The sequence below is a fragment of the Poecilia reticulata genome, chromosome 2 (assembly GCF_904066995.2).
Source record: "Poecilia reticulata chromosome 2, P_reticulata-male-v2, whole genome shotgun sequence".
NCBI lineage: Eukaryota > Metazoa > Chordata > Actinopteri > Cyprinodontiformes > Poeciliidae > Poecilia > Poecilia reticulata.
The window spans coordinates 41355400-41382241 of record NC_088831.1 but is presented as its reverse complement, the minus strand read 5'-3'; the positions used below and the strand labels follow the sequence as shown (position 1 = coordinate 41382241).

General features: G+C 38.9%; 1 protein-coding gene and 1 long non-coding RNA gene across 2 annotated transcripts; both read right to left on the bottom strand.

Moving 5' to 3' along the window:
- Nucleotides 1–582: 582 nt before the first annotated feature.
- LOC103461830 (heat shock 70 kDa protein 12A-like) lies at nt 583–26842 on the bottom strand. The gene is made up of 10 exons (XM_081604637.1): nt 26697–26842; nt 17449–17793; nt 15882–16226; nt 11156–11254; nt 9318–9638; nt 8519–8802; nt 7034–7255; nt 6792–6963; nt 1864–1974; nt 583–1438 (listed from the first exon to the last, which is right to left on the bottom strand). The coding sequence occupies exons 1-10, from the start codon at nt 26731–26733 to the stop codon at nt 807–809; spliced, it is 2568 nt and encodes an 855-aa protein (XP_081460763.1). The 5' UTR covers nt 26734–26842; the 3' UTR covers nt 583–806.
- On the bottom strand, nt 24194–24520 carry LOC145550874 (uncharacterized). Its single transcript, XR_014086655.1, has 2 exons — nt 24354–24520; nt 24194–24246 (listed from the first exon to the last, which is right to left on the bottom strand). It is a non-coding gene; the product is annotated as an uncharacterized LOC145550874 (long non-coding RNA).

Here is a 26842-nt window from a genome sequence, read left to right as displayed (position 1 = left end):
TGTCTGTCACAGGAGGAAGAGGAGGAGCTCAGACCATGATGAAGGTCTCTGTTCAGACTCAACTTCTAGCGGCTCTGACGTCATTAAATGTGGCAAAACTTAAACCAAATATTCAGTTTAATTGCGCCATCTAGTGTTTAAATGTGTTACTGCAGCTGCTGCCAGAAGGAAATGTTGAGCAGAATTAAAACTAAAAATCAATGTTTACATCTGTGGTTTATGTATTTTTATCTGTATTTTATCTGAAATAATGTTAATGACAAAACATTACACAATAACTAAACCCATAAAAAAACTAGCTATTCAAAAATATTAATTGGAGATTTTAATAAATGTGCAACTATGTAAAAATATTACATGAACAATAAACCACCTGAAGCCTCTTCAGATGGTTTATTAATCAATTGATGCTAAAATTTCAGAGCAAATATTAGTTTTCTAAAGCTTTCATTGTGTAAACACCACAATAAAACAATTAAACTTACAGGTTTTTTAAATATTAACACCTACATTTTGATACTTCACTTTCAGGTCTAAACTAATCCTGCAATCAAAAATCAAATGACTCCAAATAAAGAATCAGAACCAGAACAAACAGAAGGGAGGAAGGAGAACCAGGATAAATCAAATTAACTTTTATTTTTAATTTAGTTTACAAACTGAAGTCTGTAGAACTGATTTATTGGTTTCTGGTACAAAACAGCAAAAAATGGACCATGAAAAAGTTATTCAATCATAAACAAACAAAAAACACAAGAAACCATGCATATTTCCTCAATTATTCAGAACAAAAAAGAAATTAAATCTCATGAACAACATCTGAGCCAAGCTGGACGTTTCCTCTGAGGCTCCACCATCTTTGGGTTTCTCCCCAGCTCTACGGCTCCTTTCAGAATCACTTCCTGGGGTCTAAGAGGAACCAAGACTTTATACTGAGGTTCAAACTGATCAGTGATGTGCTGACGTAGAATCTGGCTCTCAGCCAATCCTCCCACTAACACAATAAACCCAATGTTGAGATTTTTGTTTAATATTTCTCTGAGTTTCCATGTGATTATCTGAAGACTCTCATCATAGAAAGATCTCAGTTTCTCTCTGGAGATTCTGATGGATCCATCATCCCAGGAAGCTCCTTTTACTGAATCAAATAACTTTTCAATCTCTTTCTTTTTCTGAGCCTTGTCTCTCAGGTTACCCGGGCAACTGATCTGAACATCTTCATCCAAATGTTTGAGACGAGTAAAATCATACATCATCTTCTGAACCTCATTGGGGAAGTTTTGTTCATAGTTATTCCAGACTTCATCAGAGAAGATTTTTCTCAGGAACTGTTTGAATTTTCCGTCCACATATTTTCCTCCCCTATATAGCCCAAAGGTCTTATGCAGCTTCATGTCTCCTCCTTTCAGGACTTCATGAACAGTGAAGCGACTGTAATCTGTTGACAAACAGGAAGAGAATAAAATATATTAATGGAAAAATCTCAGGAAACAACTTATCACACATTTTAACTCACATTCGACAAACATTCATCAAAGAGATTAATTCTTCCATCATTTGTCCCCACAGAGTTGTGGGGGACAAACAGAGAGACCAGTTAACCCAACAGTCATGTTTCTGGACTGTGGGAGGAAGTCGGAGTCCCCAGAGAGAAACCAGGCATGAACAGGGAGAACATGGAGACTCCATGCAGAAAGACCCCAGACTGGGATTCAAACCCAGAACCTTCTATCTGCAAGGCAGCAGAGAAACCAGCTGATCCACCGTGCAACACAACATCTCTTCAATATCTTTATTGTGGATAAAAATGTTTTTAAAACTCGTCTCTCACTAAACCTTTAAATGACGGTGAGTAACTTTTACCTCCACAGTCGACAACAAGGTACCGTTTCCCGTCTCTTTGGGTCTCCAGCAGGACTTTGGTTTCTTCTGGTTCCACAGTGAACTGAACGACCTCCTGACTTCCTGCTAGATCTGTAGAAACACAGAAACTTCACTGAGCTGCTCTATGAACAATGATCAATGTTTTTACAGGTAGATTCAGGTTTTTAGGTCATTTATATCCCGTCTCTGTTGCCATGGTGATGCTGGAAATCTCTGGAGAAGAATTTTCCAGATCAGTGATGATCCAGAGTCAAAGCTCCTCAGACCGATGATGGAAAGAAAATAATAAAAATGGACAGAGAGACTTTAACAGAAATCTGAGTAGAAATGAAGCTGAAGGTGTCAGGATTCATTATTAGAGGAAGTGATGTCACTGTGATGATGAAGGTCTGAGACTTTTATTAAGTAAAAGTTATATATTAAAAATGTTGTTTTCTGGGTCTGATTTGATATTATAATCTTAAATAAAACTTTAAACTTTTTAATAATGTTCTAATTAATTGAATGTGTCTGTATGCAGTTAAATGTTTTAGAGATCATTTTATTTCATCTGAATATTAATTTCTTCATACTGAGATTTTGATTTATTTGCATCATGTTTGCAGATCCACTGGTGATTTCAAAGTCTGTGTTTATGGGACATCTGACACAATTAACATTTTTATTTCTAGATAGCAGAAACAAAACAACCTGAATGTTGATTTATTTCCTTAAACTTAGAAACTGAGAGTTGACAGTGAAGTTTTCCTCCAAGCAGCAGCTGCTGAGAAACTCAGCAGGAGGAAGAACTTGGTCACAATGAGTCGCTCTGCAGAGCTGGAGGTGGAGATGGAGCTGGATGCTGCAGTTAAGATGCTGCAGTTAAGATGCTGCTGCAGCTGTTAAGATGGTGCAGCAGTTCAGATGCTGCTGCAGTTAAGATGCTGCTGCAGTTAAGATGCTGCTGCAGCTGTTAAGATGGTGCAGCAGTTCAGATGCTGCTGCTGCAGTTAAGATGCTGCTGCTGCAGTTAAGGTGCTGCTGCAGCAATTAAGATGCTGCTACAGTTAAGATACTGCAGTTAAGATGCTGCTGCAGTTAAGATGCTGCTGCAGTTAAGATGCTGCTGCAGCAGTTAAGATGCTGCAGCAGTTAAGATGCTGCTGCTGCAGTTAAGATGCTGCAGTTAAGATGCTGCTGCTGCAGTTAAGATGCTGCTGCAGTTAAGATGCTGCTGCAGCTGTTAAGATGCTGCAGCAGTTAAGATGCTGCTGCTGCAGTTAAGATGCTGCTGCTGCAGTTAAGGTGCTGCTGCAGCAATTAAGATGCTGCTACAGTTAAGATACTGCAGTTAAGATGCTGCTGCTGCAGTTAAGATGCTGCTGCAGTTAAGATGCTGCTGCAGCAGTTAAGATGCTGCTGCAGCAGTTAAGATGCTGCAGTTAAGATGCTGCAGTTAAGATGCTGCTGCTGCAGTTAAGATGCTGCAGTTAAGATGCTGCTGCAGAGTTAAGATGCTGCTGCAGCAGTTAAGATGCTGCTGCAGCAGTTAAGATGCTGCTGCAGTTAAGATGCTGCAGTTAAGATGCTGCTGCAGCAGTTAAGATGCTGCTACAGTTAAGATACTGCAGTTAAGATGCTGCTACAGTTAAGATACTGCAGTTAAGATGCTGCTGCAGCAGTTAAGATGCTGCTACAGTTAAGATACTGCAGTTAAGATGCTGCTGCAGCAGTTAAGATGCTGCTACAGTTAAGATACTGCAGTTAAGATGCTGCTGCAGTTAAGATGCTACTGCAGCTAACTCTTGCTCTAACTAAACCCTTAAAGAGATTTACACAATCAGTATCCATTATTGATTTTAAATTTTCTACTCAAATAAATTGCAAGCTTTGCTCGACAAGAAAAAAAATTAACAATCGTCTAAACTTCTTCTTTCCTTTGCCATATAAAAAACCAAAAGACTGGTCTGTGAAACTTTCTCCAAATAATTTCCAAATGTCTTAGTAAAGTAAATAAATCCATTATTCTGAAACATTGTACAAAACAATGAAAGATAGTTTCTCTTAATAAACAAAAGGGACATTTATCTGGAACAGCAGGATTAATAATAGAAACAAAAGCATTAACTACAATGACACCATGAAAAATTATCCATTGTAAATCACCAACATTTCTAGTCAATGGTGGCTTATAAAGTGACCCCCAAACAGGTTTCACCTCAAGACCAACTTTAAAAAAATCTCTCCAAGGAGAATTTTTTTATCTTTTAGCTTTACTTTGTTCGAAGCCTTAACACATTTCATATATATTACCTTTCCACTCACAGAATCAAAAAGTTTACATTCATTTTTTCCTTTCTCTAAAAAATGTCCAGGACATTCAAAGTCTTATAATTGTGCTTTAAAACACAGCTTAAAGAAAGGATCTGCTTCATCCGGTGCTAGAAGTCCATCAAACCCTTTATGAGTCTTTTGTCTTCTTCTGACAACATTTGCTTAAACATTGTCAGCATCATTCCGACAGTTCTTAAGGAGTGAATCTCTAATCTTTGGGCCAACGAAGCAACATCATCCATTTCAGTTCCAACAAGTTTGAGCAGATGTTTCTATGTAACCACCCCTTTTCTCATCAACAGTTCAGAAATCATCACCATGTTGTAACAAGCTGAACCCAAACGAGATCCTGGAGGACAGGTTCCAACAATAACCAGTTTAAAGATGTGGATGTTCCAACTCTCTTTGTTTCCATGAGGCTCCAAGATTTTAACACACCAACATAAAAAGATGACAAACACTTTACACTATATTTTGAAATATCAACAATAAAAGTTTTACCAAAACCTAAATTACCAACTTTAAAAAAAACATTCTGTAACTTGTTTCCACAAAACATTTTGATCATCATACAAAAAACTCAGCACAAACTGTAACCTGAAGGCTGCTTTCCTACTTTCTGAATGAATCAAACCTTGCCCTCCTTCTTCATTTGGTGAAAACAAAACACTCTGAGGGACCCAATGTAATCTGTCCCAAAATAAATTTAAAATGATAGTCTGTAGTTTTACCAGAAAACCTGGTGGAGGCTCCAAAACAGATAAACGATGCCACAAAGTTGAAGCAGCCAGATTATTAATAATTAGTGTTCGGCCCCTGTAAGACAATCGTGGAAAAGCCAGTGCCTTTTCTTTAACCTACCCTCCATCAGTTCAATAAAACCTTCCCAATGTTTCATTACCTCTATTTGATCCCCCAAGTAAACACCCAAATATTTAAAACCATTTTTCAGCCACTTTAACTCACCAGGTGATTTAGGTACTTGTTTTGTTCACTTACCAACTAGCAAAGCTTTACTTTTGCTCCAATTAACTTTGGATGAAGAAATTTTCTCAAAACACTCAATGATTTTAGTTAAAGTAAAAACATCTGACTCTTCTATGATTGCCACAATAATATCGTCTGCATATGCAGAAAGTTGAAAAGGTAAAGAAACTTCATTCAACTTTACCCCCTGCAACCTTTTCCTGGTTTGACACAACAAAGGTTCAATACTCAACGAATACAACATTCCTGACATTGCACAACCTTGGCGAATACCTCGCTTTACATTAAAAGCTGCACTTAAACCACCATTGACTTTCAATACACTTTCAATGTCACAATAGAGGGTTTTAATCATGACAATGAAACCAGAGGAGAAACCAAAAGCTCTCAAACTATTCCATAAATATTGGTGCTCCACTCGATCAAATGCCTTTTCTTGGTCAATAGAAATCAGACCAAAGTTTAAACCCAATAAATTAGAGACATCAAATAGTCTGGAATTAATGTTATATTATCTCTGATTGATCTGCCAGGGATGCAGTAGGACTGATCGACATGTATAACTTGATCAATCACTTTTCTCAGTCTGGACACCAACACTTTAGAGAAGATCTTGTAATCAGTACCCAACAGACTGATAGGCCTCCAGTTCCTTATTTCATACAGATCACCCTTCTTAGGGAGAAGAGTCAGCACAGCTCTGCGACAGCTAAGGGGTAACATTCCCCTTGCCACACTGTTATTGAGGACTTCCAACAGACCTTCAGCCAGCACAGGCCAACACCATTTATAAAACTCCACAGGCAATGCTAAGCTGAGCTAAATTGTAGTCAAAAACCAGTGGAGAGTCTAAAACATGAAGCTGTACTTGCACCATTGATTTTGTTAAAATAATGCATAAGGTGAAATTAGCCAAAATGCTAATCTTAGCATGATTGCTATCAGTAGCATATTTGGCATCACTAGCATGTTGTCTGTCATTGACTTAGTCCATTGAATATACAAAACATGGTTAATAAGTAAAAAATTTAGCTCATTTAAGGCGAAATGATATAAAACACACAACGTTCACTTGGATTCAGAGGAGCATATACATTCAATAAAATAAACTGTATATTTTCATACTTAACAGTAACTTTTAACAATCTTCCAGTTTCAACATCTTCAGTTTCAATAGAAACTGGAAGAAAGTTTCTTGAGAAAAGAAAAGCTGCTCCAGCATTTAGTGAAGTTTTATGACTCATTAAAAAATTATTTTATATTTATTTTGTCAGATGGTGATGACAAAGTTCTGGGTCAGGTCCATTAAAAATGTAATTTAAAACAAATGTTGCAACTGGGAGCCTGCACCTTAGCATCTTTACCTTTCCAAAACATTATTTGTCACATTTGAATACATAAGCTTGAGGAATAATAAAAAGAAAATTGAGAAAATTTAAACCCATTTTGTCCCTTTTCTCAAGAATCAAATACTTTTACATAACTTGCTTCAATACAATTAGTCCAAACAGATAATCTAGAGAATCCATTCATATATCACACATATCCTATAAAACAGACTAAAACCTGAATGTTTGTCTGCCAGACGTTACAGATCCACTCAGTACCGTTACAGCTGGTATCAGGTTCTGCTGCTCCTGCAGGTTGATCCTGTGAGTCTCTGCTGTGGTTCTGTGTGATGAAACCATCAGGTTGAAGCTTCAAACACCAGGTCAAAGCTGCTTCTGACTCCAGAACAAACATCAGTTTGTCTTTAGTGGCGTCTGTTACAAGACCAGCCTGGAGGAGAAACCAGAAGTCTGATTCTGATGAACATTTCAGAGATGATGGCTTTAAAACATGATGTTACCTGAACTGCAGCTTCAGTCATGAACTGTTTACGAAAATCCTTCAAGGTTTCAGGAACAGTCAGCACCCAGGTGAAGTCATCAGCTGTGAACTCTCCACCTTCTGGATGAGACCTGATGGTTTTCAGAGCATCGTCCTTCAGGAATCTCAGAACTTCAGTAAAAACCTTCAGGATCAACATCCACTTCCCGTTGTCTGTGTAGATTCCCTCTGACCAGCCGTCCTGTCAACAGGTTTCAGTCTGTTAGTTTGTGTTCAAATCCAGGCTAGTTTGTCAGATCTACTCATGATGAACTACTGTAGTCTCAAAGTCAGTTCAAGCAGAAACTTATTCCTTTAATGAGCTGAACAATAGTTTGATTTAAAGATGAAATAACAGATTTTACTGGTTAAAAAACTAATCAGATGTAGATTCTGTGCTTATTTAATTTTAACTGTTGTAGATGGTTTTACAGTTCAATTTTAATTTAAATAATTTGTGACTGATTTTTACTTATCAAACTTAAGTGAAAAAACTGGAAAAGGACAGATTCTCTTGGAGATTAAAACACAACAGAAAAATGTAAGAAAACCTCCACATGAAACCTCATGTATTTTTTTATTTTACAATTTTGTTATTGTTGTTTTTTAACAGCAGCTGCCAATAAAAGTGAAAGTTACAACCTTGACATGATTATATGAGTTATTTTACCAAGAAATCAGTCAGAAGCTGTGAAAATGGTGGGATCTTCTTCTCTGGCTGCAGTGAACGCTCCCGACAGAGGAACAGATTTTCACTCAAGACCTCGTCTGAATCAGTTGATGCTTTTTAACAAACCTCATTATTCATGAGGTAATTTGCATTGACCTTTATGATTGAATATGGGAGAGTAGAGAGCAGAACCTGAGGAGGAACCTTGTATGGAAACATGGAGGTGCAGCTGTGATTTATAAAGCGGGAATTTCTCTCTGGATGTAAATGGTTTTATAAATCAAGATTAAAATTTTTGGTTTTATAAATTCAAAAATTTACACATTTAGTATGATTCCTAGGGATTTTTTTTTTTTGAAAAATGAGACTCTAGGTATAAGTTCTGCTTTTTCTAAAATGCTGTGGAGCAAAAGCTCAGAAACTATCAGACTAATGGCGTCGCATGGTGCAGTGGCGCCCCCTACAGGCTATAGACATAGATACAGCCATAGTGAGTTTCTTTGCTGCTTGTATTTCCCCTTCCTGTCAGATTACTGATGAATAAATGACACCAGTGCAAAACAAATCTGCTAGACTACAACCTGAATGAAAGAGATATTATTATAATTATAGAGACCCAGTGATGAGACCTGTCTACATGACAGCAGGTGGAAAACTGTGAAGGGAACCGAGTTCAGTTTAAATATGTTAGATTCAAATATTGACTCAGTTTCAAAATGAGACGGCTGGTGTGTTCATAGGAAACATGATAGAATCCAAGAGAAGATTTATTTGTAGATCTTTACTTTTACTTACTATGAGAAGGACATCCCACTTGAAGTCTTCAAAGAAATAATGTTTCTTAGCTTCTCCTCCTCTCATATTATTAAATGCTGTTTTAGCTTCATAACCAAACTTCATAAATTCTTTATGTTCATCAAACAGGATGCAGGTTGGAGTCTTTGGGGTGTCTAGTCCAAGTCCATTACTCCATCTCTTTATGTGGGTCTCACCTCCTTCCTGTCTGGGTTTAACATTGAAGCTGTAGCCACTGAATCCTAAACCAAAGTCTATGGATATGATGAGAGAGTCGGATCCAGCTGGATGGAGGAGGAGAAAGTTAGAATATGAATAAAAATCAGTTATAATTTTATAACAAGTTACTGAAATAAATCCACAAACACAAATAATTGTTTGTATATGTTTATAATTGTATCCCTTTGGTCAGAAACTAAACTGAAACATTAAAGTTTAGTCATTTTATACAGATTATTCTGGTTCCACCTCTCCTGTGATGAACTGGTGACCAGTTTATGTGGATTCCCTCCTTACTGGTTATAGGAACCAAAACCTCAAAGTCATCCTGAATGGATAAGTTGGAAGGAACAACAGATGGATGAAAGGATGGAAGCTGATTGTCTAAATATTTAATCATTTTAAATAAAACCCAGGAATTTACTTTTATTTCATAACATCTGTTGTGAATAGTCTTGCCATTATTTATTACATCATTTTCTTTTTTATTATAGATTATATTTCTGTAACATTTATCCTCATTATTCTTTAATGGAGATATTAACAGAGATTAAATGTAGCCTATCTTTACAGTACTGACCTTTGACCTTCAGCAGCACCTGCTTCATGGTCAGGATTTCATCTGATTGGCCTTTGTAGATGTAGCAGCTGTAGGTTCCTGTGTCTCTGTATGTTGGTTTCTTCAGGATCAAACTGAAGTCTCCAAATTTTGATTTCTCTTTAATCTCCGTCCTGCCTTTATAAAGCCAGTGTTGATAACAATCTAAGTTCCTGTCATTAATGTAGGCCATCCTGCTATTGTTGTGTTTCCACCTCACTCTGACTTCCTTAGGCAGACGGACTGCAGTTTTAAATGGCAGCAGAACAGACTCCTCTCCTGAATCCACCTCCACCCTGTAGACTGAGAAACAAACAGATGAGCTGCACTGACAGCAGCAGAACTGATGATGATGATGTTCACAGTGATGGAGCCTCAGTGATAATCCAGGAGAAAAACACCTCAGTCACAAAGTGGAGCTCAGGATTTAGTGACCAGATGCTGACAGAGGATCCATGTGATCTAAACTTCCTCTCAAAGACTCAGAAGAAAAGATCCACTATCATCCACATGAATATATTTCTGCTTTTTAACCACCAGATAAACCACATCACTGTTGTTTCTCACTGACTGAGATAAAAACAGTTGACTGATGAATCCAAAGTAGAGAAAAGTTTCAATGGCTTCATGTCATCATCCTGTAATGTGGGTTTGATTTATGTTTAGTGGATGAAACAACAGGAATATTCAGCAGGACAGACAGAAACTCATCAGAACTCTGGATCTGGGAATTTCAGTTTGTCCTTTTATGGAACTTCATCGACCCCACAAGGCTGAGGTTGATGTTAGAAAAGTCTTATATTCAAGTCTTTAATCATTAGTAATGATTTAATCATTGCATTTGAAGGTTTTGTGCTGCAGTGCATCAACCTTACAGACATAAATCACTCAGTGATTCTTTCACTAGAACCATAGAAACGTTTCTGGTCTGAAGCTGAAGTTAACTAATCAGACATTTGCATTTCTTTTGCCAGAAACAGCAGCAGCTTAAATCATTTTATGATGTGCAATGTAGAGAAAATAAAAAAAAAACAATGAAAAATGTATCTGTAATTTTAATGTTTTATATACCATGTGATTGGACATTATGTAATTTCAGAATTGAGCGTTAAATCTCATTTATAGACGATTATAGAATCGCCTATAAATGTATTTTTATTCTGGATCTGTTTCTTTGTTCTTTAGTTTTTAAATGTATTTTTTGAAGTATCATATTGCGACTCGGTATCGGCCACAACTCAAAATAAAGACTTTGATTTGGCGGCAAAAAACTTGATCTGGACATCCGTAATAAATGTTTCCAATTTAGAATTTCTGCTAATTTTGGTCTTCAACAGCAGGATTATGATCAGCGGGATTATAGTTATAGTGAAACAAAATGCCATAAATCAAAGCAATGTGGAAACTGTTACAAGTTTTTACAATCAGTTTTTCCATTTTAGCTCAGAAAAACCCAGGTGAACCTGGAGACTGTTGATGGGAGGAGGGACGCCATGATTTATTTATCTTCATAACAAGACGGATAATTCCGCCATTTTGTGGAGTAATGCAGTACTTTCCATTATAAACTTGTAGATCATTTATATTCTCATTCACCCACAAACGTATATTGAGTTGGGTTCATGTGGGTTCAGTTCCCGACCATAGAAACCAGGAAAATTCAGCGTTTTAGGGAATCCAATCCATAAGTAAATGGCAGCAATGAAACCACGACTATGAAGCTTCTGTATCAATACAGGCTTCATAGTCTGAAATGTTCACAATCTGTCTCAGGAAAACTCTGAAAAACTCAACATGATATTGATGTCAGAGGAACTTACCTGACATGAAATAATGTCGGAAATGAAATAAAAGGCCTCCAGAAACAGGAAGTAGAATCAGCAGAACCAGGAAAATTCTGGCCCAAGTTGGAAAAATCTCTATGGAAAAACAAAGACCAGTTAGAGTTTAGACATTTTTCTATTCTGAGAACATTTGTTTCTTTTTGAGGTGGATGGTTTTCAACCCTCCCCACTCTGAGCACCAGATGAAGTCAGAAGGACACCGCTGGTTGGTGGCCGGGGCAGATACCTTTGTAGTTGGGCAGGTCACTGCAAGGTGTGTGTGAAGCATCAATCAAGGTGTGTGTGAAGCATCAATCACGGTGTGTGTGAAGCATCAATCAAGGTGTGTGTGAAGCATCAATGAAGCATCAATCAAGGTGTGTGTGAAGCATCAATCAAGGTGTGTGTGAAGCATCAATCAAGGTGTGTGTGAAGCATCAATGAAGCATCAATCAAGGTGTGTGTGAAGCATCAATCAAGGTGTGTGTGAAGCATCAATCAAGGTGTGTGTGAAGCATCAATCAAGGTGTGTGTGAAGCATCAATCAAGGTGTGTGTGAAGCATCAATCAAGGTGTGTGTGAAGCATCAATCAAGGTGTGTGTGAAGCATCAATGAAGCATCAATCAAGGTGTGTGTGAAGCATCAATCAAGGTGTGTGTGAAGCATCAATCAAGGTGTGTGTGAAGCATCAATGAAGCATCAATCAAGGTGTGTGTGAAGCATCAATCAAGGTGTGTGTGAAGCATCAATTAAGGTGTGTGTGAAGCATCAATCAAGGTGTGTGTGAAGCATCAATTAAGGTGTGTGTGAAGCATCAATCACAGTGTGTGTGAAGCATCAATCACGGTGTTCACGGTGTGTGTGAAGCATCAATCACGGTGTGTGTGTGTTTGTTTCCTCTGCTACATGTTGGCTTGTGTTCTTGATCAGCTCATCTGAGATCATAAGTGCCATTTTTGCAATCGATGGCTGGGATTATAGCTGGTTTTAGGTTCTACACCTGCTGTGTGTTTCTGCAGCGTTGCTCTGCGGCTGCAGCTGGAGGTTGTTGCAGCTTCCAACTAGACCTCACCTGTTAATCTGCTCCCCCCTGTTCAGGTTGTGTTTCCACTCCTGGCTAAGCTACCTATTTAGATTTTAATTAATTTTACCTGGTCGCTCTCGACTAAACCTGTTAACCTGTTGCTGGTTGGACAGGCTGTGTGGCATGACTCCTCTGGCCTTGCTGAGGCATTTGAAACTGAACAACGACAGTTTGTTCCATTGCTTGAAGTGTTTTTCTTTTACATTTTGTATTTGTTGAGCATTATTGAAATTACTAATGTGTTTGCTTTTGTTTTGATTTACTAATTCGTAGAGATGTGCCGATCAGGTTTTTTCCTGCCGATACCGATCACCAATGAGGGCTGATCACCGATACCGATCACTGATACCGATCACATAATTATTTTTAAAAAAAATCATAAACACTACCAGTTACATTATGTGGAAAAAGGAACCATAATTCACCTTAATTTAGACAAAAACTTGTTTTTAATAACTTTTTCCAAGAAGAAAACTAAACAAAACAGGCATTGTGCAAATTGTACTGCTATCAATAATACTATCTTTAACAGACTGAAAACATCTGAAACTCTGAAGAGGCTAAATAATGCAAAGAGCCAAAATAAAACCTCTCAACATTGCCAAAAAAATTCAAGTATAAAACTTAACATTCAAAGGCAAATATAGGATCCATCACAATAAACAATCCTGACTTACTGAATGAAAACTTCCTGTTAGCATGGCGGCTAGCTGATTACTGCTAGCTCTGATTGGCTGTTTCTGACTGAGCGGAGTAATTATGCAGAGCAGGGAGGAGATCGATTATTTTTTTAGAGATGTTAGGACAGCGAAAGTTTTAATACGTATGTAAAATGTTTTTTTTATTTAGGTTAGATGCTGCAGCTTTAAACAGAAGTTCGGTGTGAGAGTCACTACCAGGTGGAGCAGAAGCGGCGTTCCGTCTGTGAAATATTACTACCTGTAGCGTAGCAGCGGTTCAACAGCGAGAGCAGAACCAGCGTCTTACATCGCAGCTCGAAGACTTAAATAATTTTGCGGGTTATTTGTTAAGCTTTCTGACCGTCATGCTAATCCGGGTGAGTGTTTGTAGCTGTGCACTGCTTTACCTGCTATCTCAGTGTTTCTCAACCTTTTTTGGGCCAGCAACCCCCCAGCCTTTATCCAGGTCCCTCACCGCCCCCCACCAAAGAATTTGCAGGCTACTTTACACTGACTATTATTTTACTATTAGTTTTACTATCACTATTGTAGATGTTTTGATTTTTATGCTGGTTACTGTATTTATCATCAAAAATAATTTCCCAGAGAACAAAAAAGTCATGGGAATAGAAATTATTTTCACAGGCGTCTACAAAAAATGCAATGAACATTCAACTTAAAATTGGTAGGCCTCAAAACAACTGAGCACTGGAACATTAAAACATGGATAGAACTGTAACTACATTAATCATAGCTCTTCTTCTCTTCAGTGTTTCTGTGAGTTTCTGGTGGTGCAGCTCTGTGCTGCCTTCAGGAAAATGGGACATCAGAGCATCATCCATAAAACTTCACCCACATGGCATTTATTGTGCAAACCAGAGCTTTCAGTGGAAAAACAAAAGTTCCAGGTCCTTTTAATACCATACAAATATGAGACAGAAACATGGATGATATCTTTATATAGACCTGTCTATTGATTATAGATTAATAGTTTTACTGGACAGAAATTACAAAGAACAAATCTGGTTCTTAATCAAATCCTAATGAGTCAAATTCAAAGTGTCATGGAGTCATCAGCCTCATGACATTAACACTGACATGAAAAATAATATTGAACAAATAAATATATCAATCTAATTAAAAACATAAGTAAGTGATCAGTTCTTTACTGTTATGGTCTGTAAGATATATTTATTCTCAGTACTAGATATGGTCTCAACAAACCCATGGCACTTCAACAATAATATTTTACCTTTTATCTGGAAATAGTGTCTGTTTATTCTTGCCATACAGTCCTCTGTATTAATTATTGCTCGAAAGGTCTTGCCATACCAGTTTATTCCTCTGTATTTACTTTAGTTTCTTAGTTTATTCTTGCATTTTGTTCGGTACCGCCCACGTTGAGAACCGCTTTGCTATCTGATCCTCCATATGTCTTTTTTACTGCAGTGAGCCTCGATGTAGCCAAACTCGTCAAGTATGGCATTGTTTTTATGCCATATTAGATTCGTTGTGTTGATGCATTTTGACGTGGTTCAATTTTCCGCCGTAACACGCAAACTTCCCCATTCACTCAGTGCGTCATAGTTCCACATCGCTTTGGATTTGTTGCTGCGCGTTTGCGCAGTGTGAAGGAAAGAGGAAACCAGCTGCACAGACAGGCTGGGAAATGAGATGCAGGTGATTGGTATCGGCAACAAGAGCCAATGATCGCCGATCACCGATCATGCACTTTTCACGAAAATCGGCCCGATTATGATCCGTGACCGATCGATCGGCACACCTCTACTAATTTGTTTTCTTTTGTTTTTGTTTTTTTAATAAATGAATTTTTTCTCACCTCGTAACTTTTCAGGGAAGGCCTGAAGCCACGTTTTTAAAAAGAGAAATGCTTTAAGAAAATTGTTAATAAAATATTGTCTATTCAGTTTGTGTTCAGGTGCATCTTGTACATAACTATTAAAATAATCTCCTCCTGCTGGTAACATTTTGTTTCTCTTTTCTACTTTTTATTTCCTTTTAGTAATTTAGTTGAAGTGAAGTAAAAAGCATCATGTCAGAATGTTTTGTCCAAATAATTACATTTTAGGAACTTAATTAAGTTAAAGTGTTGATCCAAAATAAATTATGATGATGATCCTATATTTCCTGATATCACTTCAGGATGAATACAACCAGTTTCAACCTGTTTGATCTTGCTGGTGTCCAGTAAAACCTTTTAGATCACAATCTCAGGAAGACAAAAAAAAACTGAAGCATAAACCATCAAGAGTGGAGAATCCTACAGAAATCATGATGAGTTGTTCATAACATCCGTATCAAAACTCATATCTGGGCATCCAGACTTGTGTTGTGAATGATTGCTGATCTATTAACATCGGTTCATATTGCTGTCTGTCATTCTTTGTCTCTTGCAGTTTATCACTAAAGTAAAATATTGAATAGAGAGAATATCTCAGACTCATTCCCCAGGATTCATCCTGCCAGTAACTTGATGGAATCTGCTGGGTTTCCTTAGATAGAAAACTTTAAACTAATTTGAATAATAAACTGAACGCAATGAACTGTTTGATCTCCAGAATTAATTAGAATGTATGTTTGACTGAATTTAAATTATTTTTTTGTAAAAAAAAAAAAAACACAATATAGATATAAATATATAAATAAACTGAATTGAACTTGAATTGGATCCTGTCAAGATGCCACTTTAGAATCCACTGACCTTCTCAGAGCAACTAATGTTGGTTATAACCTGAATGTTTACATGCTGGATTTTATATCAAGAACCAAGGAAGTGATTGAAACATTTGAATTCAATTATTGATTATGACCCAAACGGTGCATTACACAATACTTTTGGATATATACTGTGTGTGTGTGTGCGTGTGTGTGTGTGTGGGTGTGTGTGTGCGTGTGTGTGTGTGTGCGCGTGTGTGTATATACACCAAGGTAACTGACCTTTGACATTCAGCTGAATGCCCGTCAGTATTTTTTCTCCTGTCTCCTGACGAATGCTGCAGATGTAGACACCGCTGTCTAGAAGTTGAGGTTCTCTCAGAGTGAGGCTGAAATCACCAACATCTACAGCATCAGACCTCATTGATGTTCGTCCACTGAAGAGTCCATTTTGAGCTTGTAGGTCGTCTCCTTCTCGCCGTTGATGGACAGTGTTGGGGTTGAGGTCAAAGCGACTCCATTTCACTGAGAGAATCCCTTCTGATGATTGGCTGTTCAGGAAGTGCAGAACAACAGATGAATCCCCCTGATGAACATCCAGAGTCACATCTAAAGAATCCTGAGAGGCTGGAAGGACAAATAGAGAAGTTATAAATCAGTGTGTCAAAATTAATAAATTTAAGCATCATAGACTTTTTTCTTTTAACCAGTTAATCCCAAAACACAACCGGCTCCCAGTTCTCTATATTACTGCTTTTTGCAGTGTTATAAAGCAATAGGGGAAAAACTCCAGACAGTTAATGAAAAACAGAAAAAGGATCATTTTCACAATTTCATAACATCCATTCTTATGTGAATAACACTAGAAAGGATAACAATATGTAGGCCTTTGGAAATGCTAAATGCTCAACTCAAACAGAAAATATCCCTTCCAGCCCAGCTTAATATAAGCATTGGAGTGATATTATCATCATTAATATTGATTATTATTTGCTGGATTCCTTTTGACCATCTCTGCTAGTCAACAACCATGCTGTTTGTTTTTGATTAAACTCTTAATTTTTGTCCCTTAGTACATTTGGTACAACTGGAGTGTGGCGATTATACACTTTGACAACCTGTTGGTTATTTCAACAAGCTGGTCACTGGAGACTGAACAGCACAGAGAGGCTCTGCTGATCTAAGCTGGATATTGAACAGCTCCATAACTTTATCTAAATAATCTTTTACACTAAGTCTAGCTAACCTAACAGGTAACTGGACTGGGCTCCCTGCCTACAGTGTTGCTTCAGGGTTTTTCCCAATGTGGTAAAAACCAGAATTCCTCTCTTTTTATTCCACCCTGTTAAAGATTTGCTCAAAATTAGTCTGAAATCAACAACTTGATCTCATTAGATAAACCTGGTTTCTTTGTTTTCTATGTGGTTTATATCCGTTATCTTTACTGCTGATGTCTCCATGTAATAAGTTTCCACCAGTGGAATCTGATACATTTCAGCCAAAATAAGTTGAATCCACAAATAAGGAAGTGATGAAATATTTAACTAATAGACTATGCAGACTCTGACAGCTGTGGGAATTAGTTTATCTGCCAACTACAGGATGATTATCAGGACAGAATATCTGTCGTTGAGTAATTATTGGAAACTGAAAAAAATCCATAGAAAGTAAAACCTTTTAGGAGACAAAGATCAGTTTAATTATTTTTTTAAATCTATTAACCAAAACCATGATCATAAATCAGCTCAATGGTTGCTGAGTGACCATATTTAACCAAGATTATTCATGAGACATTACAAACCAGGAAACAACTGGTTTTACTAATTGCCAGGTGTGAAAGGTAGCTGACCTTTGACATGCAGCTGAATGCCAGACAGAGCTGTTTCCTCCTGATTCTCAGTCATGCTGCAGATGTAGATGCCGCTGTCTAAAAGTTGAGGTTTTCTCAGAGTGAGGCTGAAATCACCAGAGTCTAGAGCATCAGGTATCATTGAAGTTCTTCCTCTGAAAACCTGATTTTGTCCATGTAGGTCATCTGCTAATTCCCGTTGATGGACAATGTTGGGACTGAGATCAAATCGACTCCATTTCACTGTAACAATCTCTTCTAATCTCTTGCTGATCTGACAGGGCAGAACGACAGACGGTTCCCCCTCCTGAACCTCCACTGTCACAGCCAAAGAATCCTGAGAGGCTGGAAGATAAATAAAGGACAAGTTTTAAATCAGTTTATTAAAATAAATACAATTTAAACCAAAGACATACAATCTATAAATATTTAATTTACTATTGATCAAACTGTGTCCCAGTTCTTTGTATTTCTAACAGTGGTGGAGAATTAACTTAAGTAAAAGTACAAGTACACAGACTTTGCTGATGTACCATATCAAACCCATTAGTAGATATAATACTGACTAGCAATGGATAAGTCCAGCTATGTGAGTTTTGCACCACCATAGACAGTGAAATAGTATTAATGTAGCATTTTGTCTCAGGTCATAGAACTGACTGACTTGCGCTAGCCAGAGCATTATCATTTCACCTTAAATGAGCTAAATTTTGAACTTATTAACCATGTTTTGTATAGTCAATGGACTAAGTCAATGACAGACTACATGCTAGTGATGAAAATATGCTACTGATAGCAATCATGCTAAGATTAGCATTTTGGCTAATTTCACCTTATGCATTATTTTAACAAAGTCAACTCTACAGATGTTCATCTCAGAAAAAATTGGTGAACGTAACAACCTTAGATAACTGTTTAATTCTAACCTTGTCATGAAAAAACAAAAAAACCGTTTCAAATGAGTTCTCTACCTTTTGTCAATTGAACTTAAGGTGGTGACTACCAGTTTACAGTAATCTGATAAGATTGAGTGAAAGTCATCTGTAACGTATAGAAAAAACCCACACAAGCTGAAAATAAGTAAATCTACTCATCCATATTTCCTTCTAGCAAACACAGCTTGTGTATAGGACGGGTGTATGTGCCTCTATGAGTCTTTACTTGCACTGATCGCACCAGACCATCAGCTCCGATGTTGACATCAGTGACCAAACCAAGAGGCCACTGACTGCGAGGCGTGCATTCATGCAGGATCAGTACAAGATCTCCGACCTGATAGTTTCTGGAATGGTGATTCCACTTCTGCCTCTGCTGCAGGTTGGGTAGGTACTCCTTCACCCACCGAGTCCAGAAAATGTCTGCTAAATACTGGACTTGGCGCCAACGTCGACGGTACAGGTCCTGTTTTACAAAGTGACCAGGAGGCAGAGTGCACTCTGATCTCAGCAGTAGCAAGTCATTGGGAGACAAAGGTTGACCATCCCTAGGGTCATCTGACAACTTTGTTAGTGGTCTCCCATTGATGATGTTTTCAATGATACAGAAAAGTGTCATTAATCCTTCATCATCCAAAGTCTGTTGTCCTGCAACGCTCATGAGAATTGAGCGCACAGAACGAATCTGTCTCTCCCATACACCCCCCATATGTGAGGCGGCAGGAGGATTAAACTTCCACTGCGTTTCTCGCTGGAGTAGATGATCCTCAATCCTCTGCTGGTTCCATCCTTCCAGAGCTTTCCGTAATTCGTGACGGGCACCAACAAAGTTCGTCCCGTTGTCTGAGCGTATCAGTTGAGGCGTCCCACGACGAGCCATAAATCGTTGAAGAGCATTTATGAATGATTCTGTGTCCAAGCTGTGCGCCACCTCCAAGTGGATGGCCCTGGTAGTTAGGCAAGTGAATAGACAGCCATATCTCTTCACCTCACTCCGTCCTCTTTTGATGGTAATGGGCCCAAAATAATCAATTCCGACGTGAGTGAAAGGCGGCTTACATGGAGTCACACGATCAATGGGCAAGTCAGCCATGCACTGAGTACTGAGTGGAGCCTTTTGTCTTTTGCAAGGTACACACTGTGCTAGGACTTGCTTCACTGCTATGCGGCCTCTGACAATCCAAAAGAATTGTCTAATCTCAGCAAGTACTCTTTCAACTCCAGAATGACCTGTGAGTTTGTGAAAATGCCATATGATAAGTTTGCTAATCTGGTGGTTTCGAGGCAAAATTGCTGGGTGTTTGGCAGCTTCGGCTATTGGAGCATTGGTGAGCCTTCCTCCAACGCGGAGTAATCCATCACTGAGTCGTACTGGAGTTAACTTCCTGATGCCTTTCATTGGACAAGTAAAGTGAGTGCGTTGAACGTAGTCAATGATAGCAATCTCTGCCAGTTTCATTTCGGTTAGTGTTATTGGAGCATATAGTCTGAGTTCAGACTTCTTCAGAAGGATATTCTTAGCTCGTAGAATAAACACAATAGCTCGCTTGAGTTTGTGCCAGGAGGAATACCTCTGAATGAAACAGTTGATTGCTGATTGAATGGTGGCCTTAGAAGACATTGCATATGTCTGACTTGACTTCTTTACCTCTGCTTCAGGAGGTAAGCTTCCTAGTTCAGGCTGGCAAGGCCATAACTCTTCTTCCTGCCACAGGAAGGCAGGGCCTTTGAGCCATCGCTCACTGTTTGTGAGTTCTTCAGCAGACAGTCCTCTTGAAACATCATCCGCGGGGTTTAGTTCTGGGCAGACATGTTTCCATTGTGAGGCTTGTGAGACTTCTCGGATCTGTGAAACTCTATTGGCAACAAAGGTTTGGTACCTTTTCTCTTCGTTTCTGATGTAATGCAGAACAATAGTGCTGTCTGTCCAGAAGACAGAATCCAGGAGGGGTAGCTCGAAGCTTTGACGGATCTTCTGATCAAGCTGTACAGCTACTACAGCTGCTGCCAGTTCTAGTCTTGGAATAGTGCTTGGTTTGACAGGAGCTAGCCTATTCCTAGAGAGAACGATATTACAGTACATGTTATTGTTGCTTACAACCCTAAGGTAGCTAATAGCACCATAACCCAATTCAGAAGCATCACTGAAGTGATGAAGTTGCATGGTGACTGAATCTGCAGTAAAACCTTCAGGTCTGAGACACCGAGGCACCTTTAGTCTGCAGAGTTTTGGTAGGTCATTTAACCATCGGCCCCATTGCTCAGCAATGTCACTTGGGATGGTTTCATCCCAACCTAGCTTCAAGCGACATAGTGCCTGAAACAGTGCCTTTCCCTTTAAAATAAATGGGCCGACTAACCCCAGGGGGTCATAAACTGAGCTGATTGTACTTAGCATGCCTATTTTAGTGTTGGGTTTGTTCTTGACCTTGATGATGAAGGTGATACAGTCATTTGTTATGTCCCAGAACAACCCCAGAGCTCTTTCCAAAGATGGATCTCCATCCAGGTCCAACAATGGTACTTGATTAGCATGTTCCTCCTCTGGGATAGACTGTAGAACCTCAGTTGAATTGCTTGTCCATTTAGTCAAGCGAAACCCTCCTTGCATGAGTAGGTCAATCAGCTGTGCTGCTAGACGGATGGCTTGTTGGGGTGTGTCTGAGGATTTCAGGCAATCATCCACGTAGAAGTTTCTTTCTACAGTGGAGATAGTATCTGCATCATATAGATGTGCATGATCTGATGCACACCTCCTCAATGCAAAGCTTGCTGCGCTTGGAGACCACACTCCGCCAAATAGGTGGGATGTCATCCGGTAAGTAACTACCTCATTATTAGGATCGTGGTCCTTCCACCACAGGAACCGTAGCACATCTCTGTGTTTTGGGGTTACATATATCTGATTGAACATGCCCTCGATGTCCGCCATTATGGCAACAGGACCTTGTCGGAAGCGGATCAGCACATTTATTAATTTGTTTGTTAGATCTGGGCCCTGGTGGATAACGTCATTGAGAGATATTCCATCATATTTTGCTGCGCAGTCAAAGACGACTCGCACCTTTCCAGGCTTGCGAGGATGAGTTACTGGATGATGTGGGAGATACCAAACTTTGTCATTGTGGTTGAGCGACAAGGCTGGAACTTCTTCTGCATATCCTTTTTCAATGGTTGACTTCATCGCCTTAACATACTTGTCTTTCAGATCTGGGTCCTTTGTTAATCTACGTTCCAGTAGTTGTAGTCTCCGTGTTGCTAAGTTGATATTGTTAGGTAGTGTCACTACTTCATTCTTAAAAGGTATGCCTAAGGTATAGTGTGAGCCTTCTTTGGTAACGGAATTTTCCCACAGCTCAATCACTTTGTGATCATTGATTGACAGATTGTTCTCTTGAGCGGGGTCGTCAAGTTTCCAAAATCTTTCCACCTGTGTATGCAGACTTTGATCTGACTGGAGGAAGTAGGCTTTAGCTTTCGTAACTTCTTTGTAATCAATGGGTCCATTTATGGCCCAGCCGAGTACGGTTCTGGTAGCATAAGGGTCATTATCACCTCCTACGCGGTACTCTTCAGCTCTGAGAAGACGGGGAGCATCTTGTCCAATGACAAGGTGCACGTCATTGGACTTGATGCTAGGAATAGGGATATCTGCTAGGTGATCCCATCTGGCTGCCTCGTCAGGTGTTGCGAGACAGCTAAGTCCTATGTTTAATTTCTTAAGTGTTCTCACACCATTAAGTGTGTAGATGCTGCCATCGTGCAGAGAGTCAATCTCAAGATCCACACTTCGAGTAAATAAGCCTTCTTGACTTCCTCCTACAGTATCAAGGTCTAACCTTGTAGGCTTGCCTTTGACCTTTAGCTTCTTGGTCAGTTCTTCTGACACTAAACTGGTGTTGGCTCCAGGATCAAGTAACGCATATGTAACAGAACTGATGTTTGTAGCTTTTCCCTTAACAACCACAGGAACAATAGGTAGACAGACTTTACCATTTGCAGCTCCAGCGAATCCACATGTGACATTAGGTGATCTGATAGGTTGTGTTTGTTGGGTAGTTTTATTGTCATCAGTGGTGTCCTGGTCTGCTGTTGTATTCTGTCTGTTAGTGTGGTTAGGATGCAGCCATTTGTTGTGTTTCTGTCCACAGCCGGGCACGTTGCACACCCAGTTGCGCGTGCAAATCTCGGCATTGTGCCCAATCATGAAACAGTTTTGGCACAGGTTTTTTTCTTGAACAAACACCAGGCGCTCTGGCACTGTTAGTGATCGAAAGCCTGGGCACTGGTTTAAGAAATGGTGCTCTGAGCATTTAAGACATTTTAAATAAGCTGGCTGCTTGGTACGTGTGGTCTTATTCTCATGGACTGCAGCTGCTTTGACAGTGGTGGGGTAGTTTTGACGATGTTTCTTTGAGACTTTGGTAGGTGATGTAAAACTGTTTGGCTTCTCATGTTTCTTGCAGCCAATTAACCCACCAAAGACTGGATCAGATCTTTTTTCAGCTTCTATCTCCACAAAGCTGACAACGTCGTTGAGATTCGGTAGACGTCCTTCCTTTGTGATGTCGTAGTTTTTATTTAGCCACTTGGCCCTGAGATCTGAAGGTAGCTTGCTGATTATCTCAAATAATGTGCGGCGGCCACTGAGCTCTTCCTCACATTTCATGGCAGCAAGTGTGTCCTTACAGCCTCTCAGCTGATCTGCAAAGTCTCTGAGTTGCATATTGTCTCTTATCTCTTTAAAGTTCAAAACCTTTTCAACCCAAGCTTGGGAGATGGAATGAGAATTTCCAAATCTTGACTTTAGTCGTTCAAGTGCTTCCTTGAAACCTTCGGTGGGGTTGGAGTTGTATAGACAGTGACTAATAGCATCTTGAGCCTTTCCTTCTGTGTACTGGTGCAGACGGGTTAACTTTTCTTCAGCAGGAACAGACTCTTTGTCCACCATTGCAGTGAAAAGCCTCATGAACTTCCAATACTGGAGGGGGTCACCATCGAACTTGATCAGGTCTGTTGGTGGGAGCCTGAGAGTGTCTACTTGGGCTTGATACTGCTGCCTTGAGAACTCTAGCAGTTGTGAGATTGAATCATCTGCCATCTGGAAAGGCGAGGGTCGTGGTGTAGTAGGAATTTGGCCAGTTTTAGGTGTAGAATGGAGATCTGCTGTTAGGGCTTGCATCTTTTGCTGATTATGTAGCATCTGTGCATCCAGCTCAGCCTTGTGATGTAGTCGCTGAAGTTCCAGTTCAAATTCCTCCTTGTTGAGTCTAAGCATCAGCTCAAAGTCTTCTTTCTCTTTCTTTCTTAGGGCTTGGATTTTTTCTAGTTCTGATGATGTGGAATCTTCATTTATATCAGCTGGAGATTCACTGAACAGATTAACTTGTGCAGTTACATCCAACTCCTCATCAACATCTGGATTAAGACTAGCTTCATCTTCCTCATCTTGCAGCCAGGCTAGAGCTTCATGACGCACGTCATGAACGTTCCTTAAGATAAGCTTCTCATAAGCATCAGACTCTTCTCTGTCGATATCATCAGTGAGCCGAGAATGATAACATTTATGTGCCTCCTGAAGTTGTGCAAGGGCTAAGTCGAGGCTCTGCAGCACTGACTTTAATTCTTCCGGCTTATTTTCTCTGATTTTTTCGTTTGCCGATGTTATCGTCTTAGTTACAGCTGCTTTAGCTTGTCCTCTCTTCCTCCTTAGTGTAGCAAGGTCTATTTCTCCCGCAGAATCTCCGGTTATAGACATAATTGCCGCTGTGTTTAACTTTATGTTACGAAGAACATAAGGTAGCCGTTGATGTTGTAACTGTTCTTTTATTGCCGAGTGCTTTACGCGGACATGCCGGTTAAACTGTAAATAACGTAACAAAAAAAAAAAAAAAACGTCAATACTTAATATTGCAATATTTAAAGGACACAAACTTAAACATAGCCTTACAGCATTAATATATAACTCACCACATTGGGCAACACTCATGAACATTGATAAGATTGGTAAGATGTACATTCATGGCAGGTTCGGCTTGTTAGTGTGGTTGCTAGGCAACGTAAGTACACAACTGGTCCGCCGTTCGTTTCCTTCTTCTACACATTAATCCATGTACCAATACAAAGCAACTATAGAGCCCCCTAGTGGAATGGGAGGAGTGAATCCAACATACAGGATTAAATAATAATCTTAAAATAATTAATAATCCTAATACAGGTTGTTGTAGTCATTGTGGAGAATTAGAAACAGTACAACATATTTTCTTAGAGTGCAACAAATATGTACGGGAAAGAGAGGTATTACTCAGAGGGTTAAGTAGAAATAAAAAGTTAGATATTAGAGAATTGTTTCAGAGATCGTCGGGATGTAGTTTTTTGTAGTATTTTCATTTTTCTTAGAAGAACGGGTATTATGGTGAGATTATAAGCGTCTGATCCAAACTCCAACCTGGAAGATGGCGGTAATGCACCTGAAAGTTGTTTGCCAACCCATAAAAAAAAGAAGAAGAAGATGGAAGATAGTCTGGGAGAGCAGAGCTGCAGGTCGGTTAAGCGAAACGTTCTGTTTTTTCTTTAATCTGTATGATACTGATACAATTGTATTAACTTTAGGAGTCTCTTCTCGTGAGCTGAAGAATAAGAGAAACACAAAACCGATTTTATGCCTTATGAACTGCAGAATTGGTGAGTGATTCTATGAAGACTTGGCGTTAGTCGATATCACTGTTGTTGTGTAGCAGCTAAATTATTGACGTACCAATCCGATGCTCTATTGCGACTCTGAACAAACAAATTGGAGAACAATGAGGTGCCTTAAATATTTATTAAAGTATTTGTCTAGCTTGATATTTTTTTCATTTTTGGTGTTGATTTTGTATGAACCATATTTATTGACTTTTTATGAATAAGATTTATCTTTAATTTTTGTATTTATTTGGAAATGCATATTGATTACCAAAAAGATTATTAGGATTATTAGTGCAATGAGTGCCAATTGTTGTTTTTTGTGTGCACACTGGAATGTTTTGATTATATATATTTGAAACTGGTCCTGCTTTATTATACAGGCCAGATTCGATAGCGAGCTGAAGAATCGGGTCCAAGAGCCTAAAAGGATTTTACCTGTGGAGTCAAAAGATTTGGTTTCCCCACCAGGCTGGTGGGAGACTTCCTGCAGCGCATTAACAAAACTGTTCCCACTCTGATCTGACTTTTGTCAGCGTATGAACTGCAGCAAGCGCTCTAACCAACTCACCTGACCCTGTTGAACCACCCCAGTTCAGGAGGGTTTATAAACTGAATGGTGTGGCTTGTTGCTAGAGCTATGGAGCTGATTACGTTTCTTTGATTTGTAAATTTAATGGGTTTCCTTGTGTATTTTCTTATATTTAATATGGCCATTTGAATGTTCTTTTTTTCCCCTTTCTTATTGTAATGTACATATGTATATAATTATTCACTGAATACAAGGCACCCACATCTGCAAACTTCTAGTCTGTCTGCTCCTTCATGAGTCGTATCTTGACTTCTGAGGACTAGCCCATTGACCCTGTTGGTCATAATCTATTTTCAATTATTTAGAAATATAGTATACTGTTTACACAGATATGCTACACCTGCATGTAGGTGGTGCTGAAGTGGAATAAACATGGACAACATTAACACAAAGTGTCTTTCACTCAAATAAGAGTGGAGCCACTCTAACATTACTCCTGTAATCCTAATCCTGTGTTGTAACCATGATAGAAGGAAACTGTGACCTCAGAGGAAACCAGAGCTACACATAGCTGCTGCTAACTGCAGACCAAAACTAGTCTACACAGCTATATCTACTAATGAGGGGAAAGAAAAACAGCAAAATAGATTCATTTGTGCATCTCTGAGGTAGAATTATCCACTAAACAGTTTTCGGTTTTTACTATGAACGGCTACTTTCAGCTCACTGGGAGGCAGATTGTAATCTCTTGTCAATCAGCCGATTCAGAACTTGTTACAGTGGAGATATAGATTTTACTTTGACACTATTTCTTGTTAAGCTTCTGCAAGGACAATATGCTACAGTGATGCTATATGTCTCTAGATGATGTATTTACTGTAAAGAGACTCTGCTATATTTTTATGCTGATTCTGAAAATGACTTCACAATAAACTGGAAAAAAATTACAAGTGTTTTTTCTCTTTTATGACTAAGAGCAATGATCTACATTTTAAAACATTCCTGAGGGCTTAATCTTACTTTACTGACCGTGAGGAAGGTAAAAAATGAAAGATCAGCTGAATAAACTAAGCTTATAGAGAGGAAAAATATCTTACCGTACAGCAGGAACAAAAACACAGCAAAAAGCTCCATCTTCCTTGTTATAAAACACCAAGTCTTTGCTACATTATTTCTTTATAACTCTCTGAAAAAGTTTCTCTGGACAAACTGAAAGCAAACTGAAAATTCACTCTGCTGTTGA

Bases quoted from the DNA above. Each gene is read 5' to 3' on its own strand.
- LOC103461830 (XM_081604637.1), bottom strand. From the start codon at position 26,733: ATGGAGCTTTTTGCTGTGTTTTTGTTCCTGCTGTACG. The intron at 11,255-15,881 runs GTCAGTTACCTT...GTTTTTCCATAG, and splicing joins CATTCAGCTGAATGTCAAAG to AGATTTTTCCAACTTGGGCC. The intron at 9,639-11,155 runs GTAAGTTCCTCT...TTTGTTTCTCAG, and splicing joins CCGACATTATTTCATGTCAG to TCTACAGGGTGGAGGTGGAT.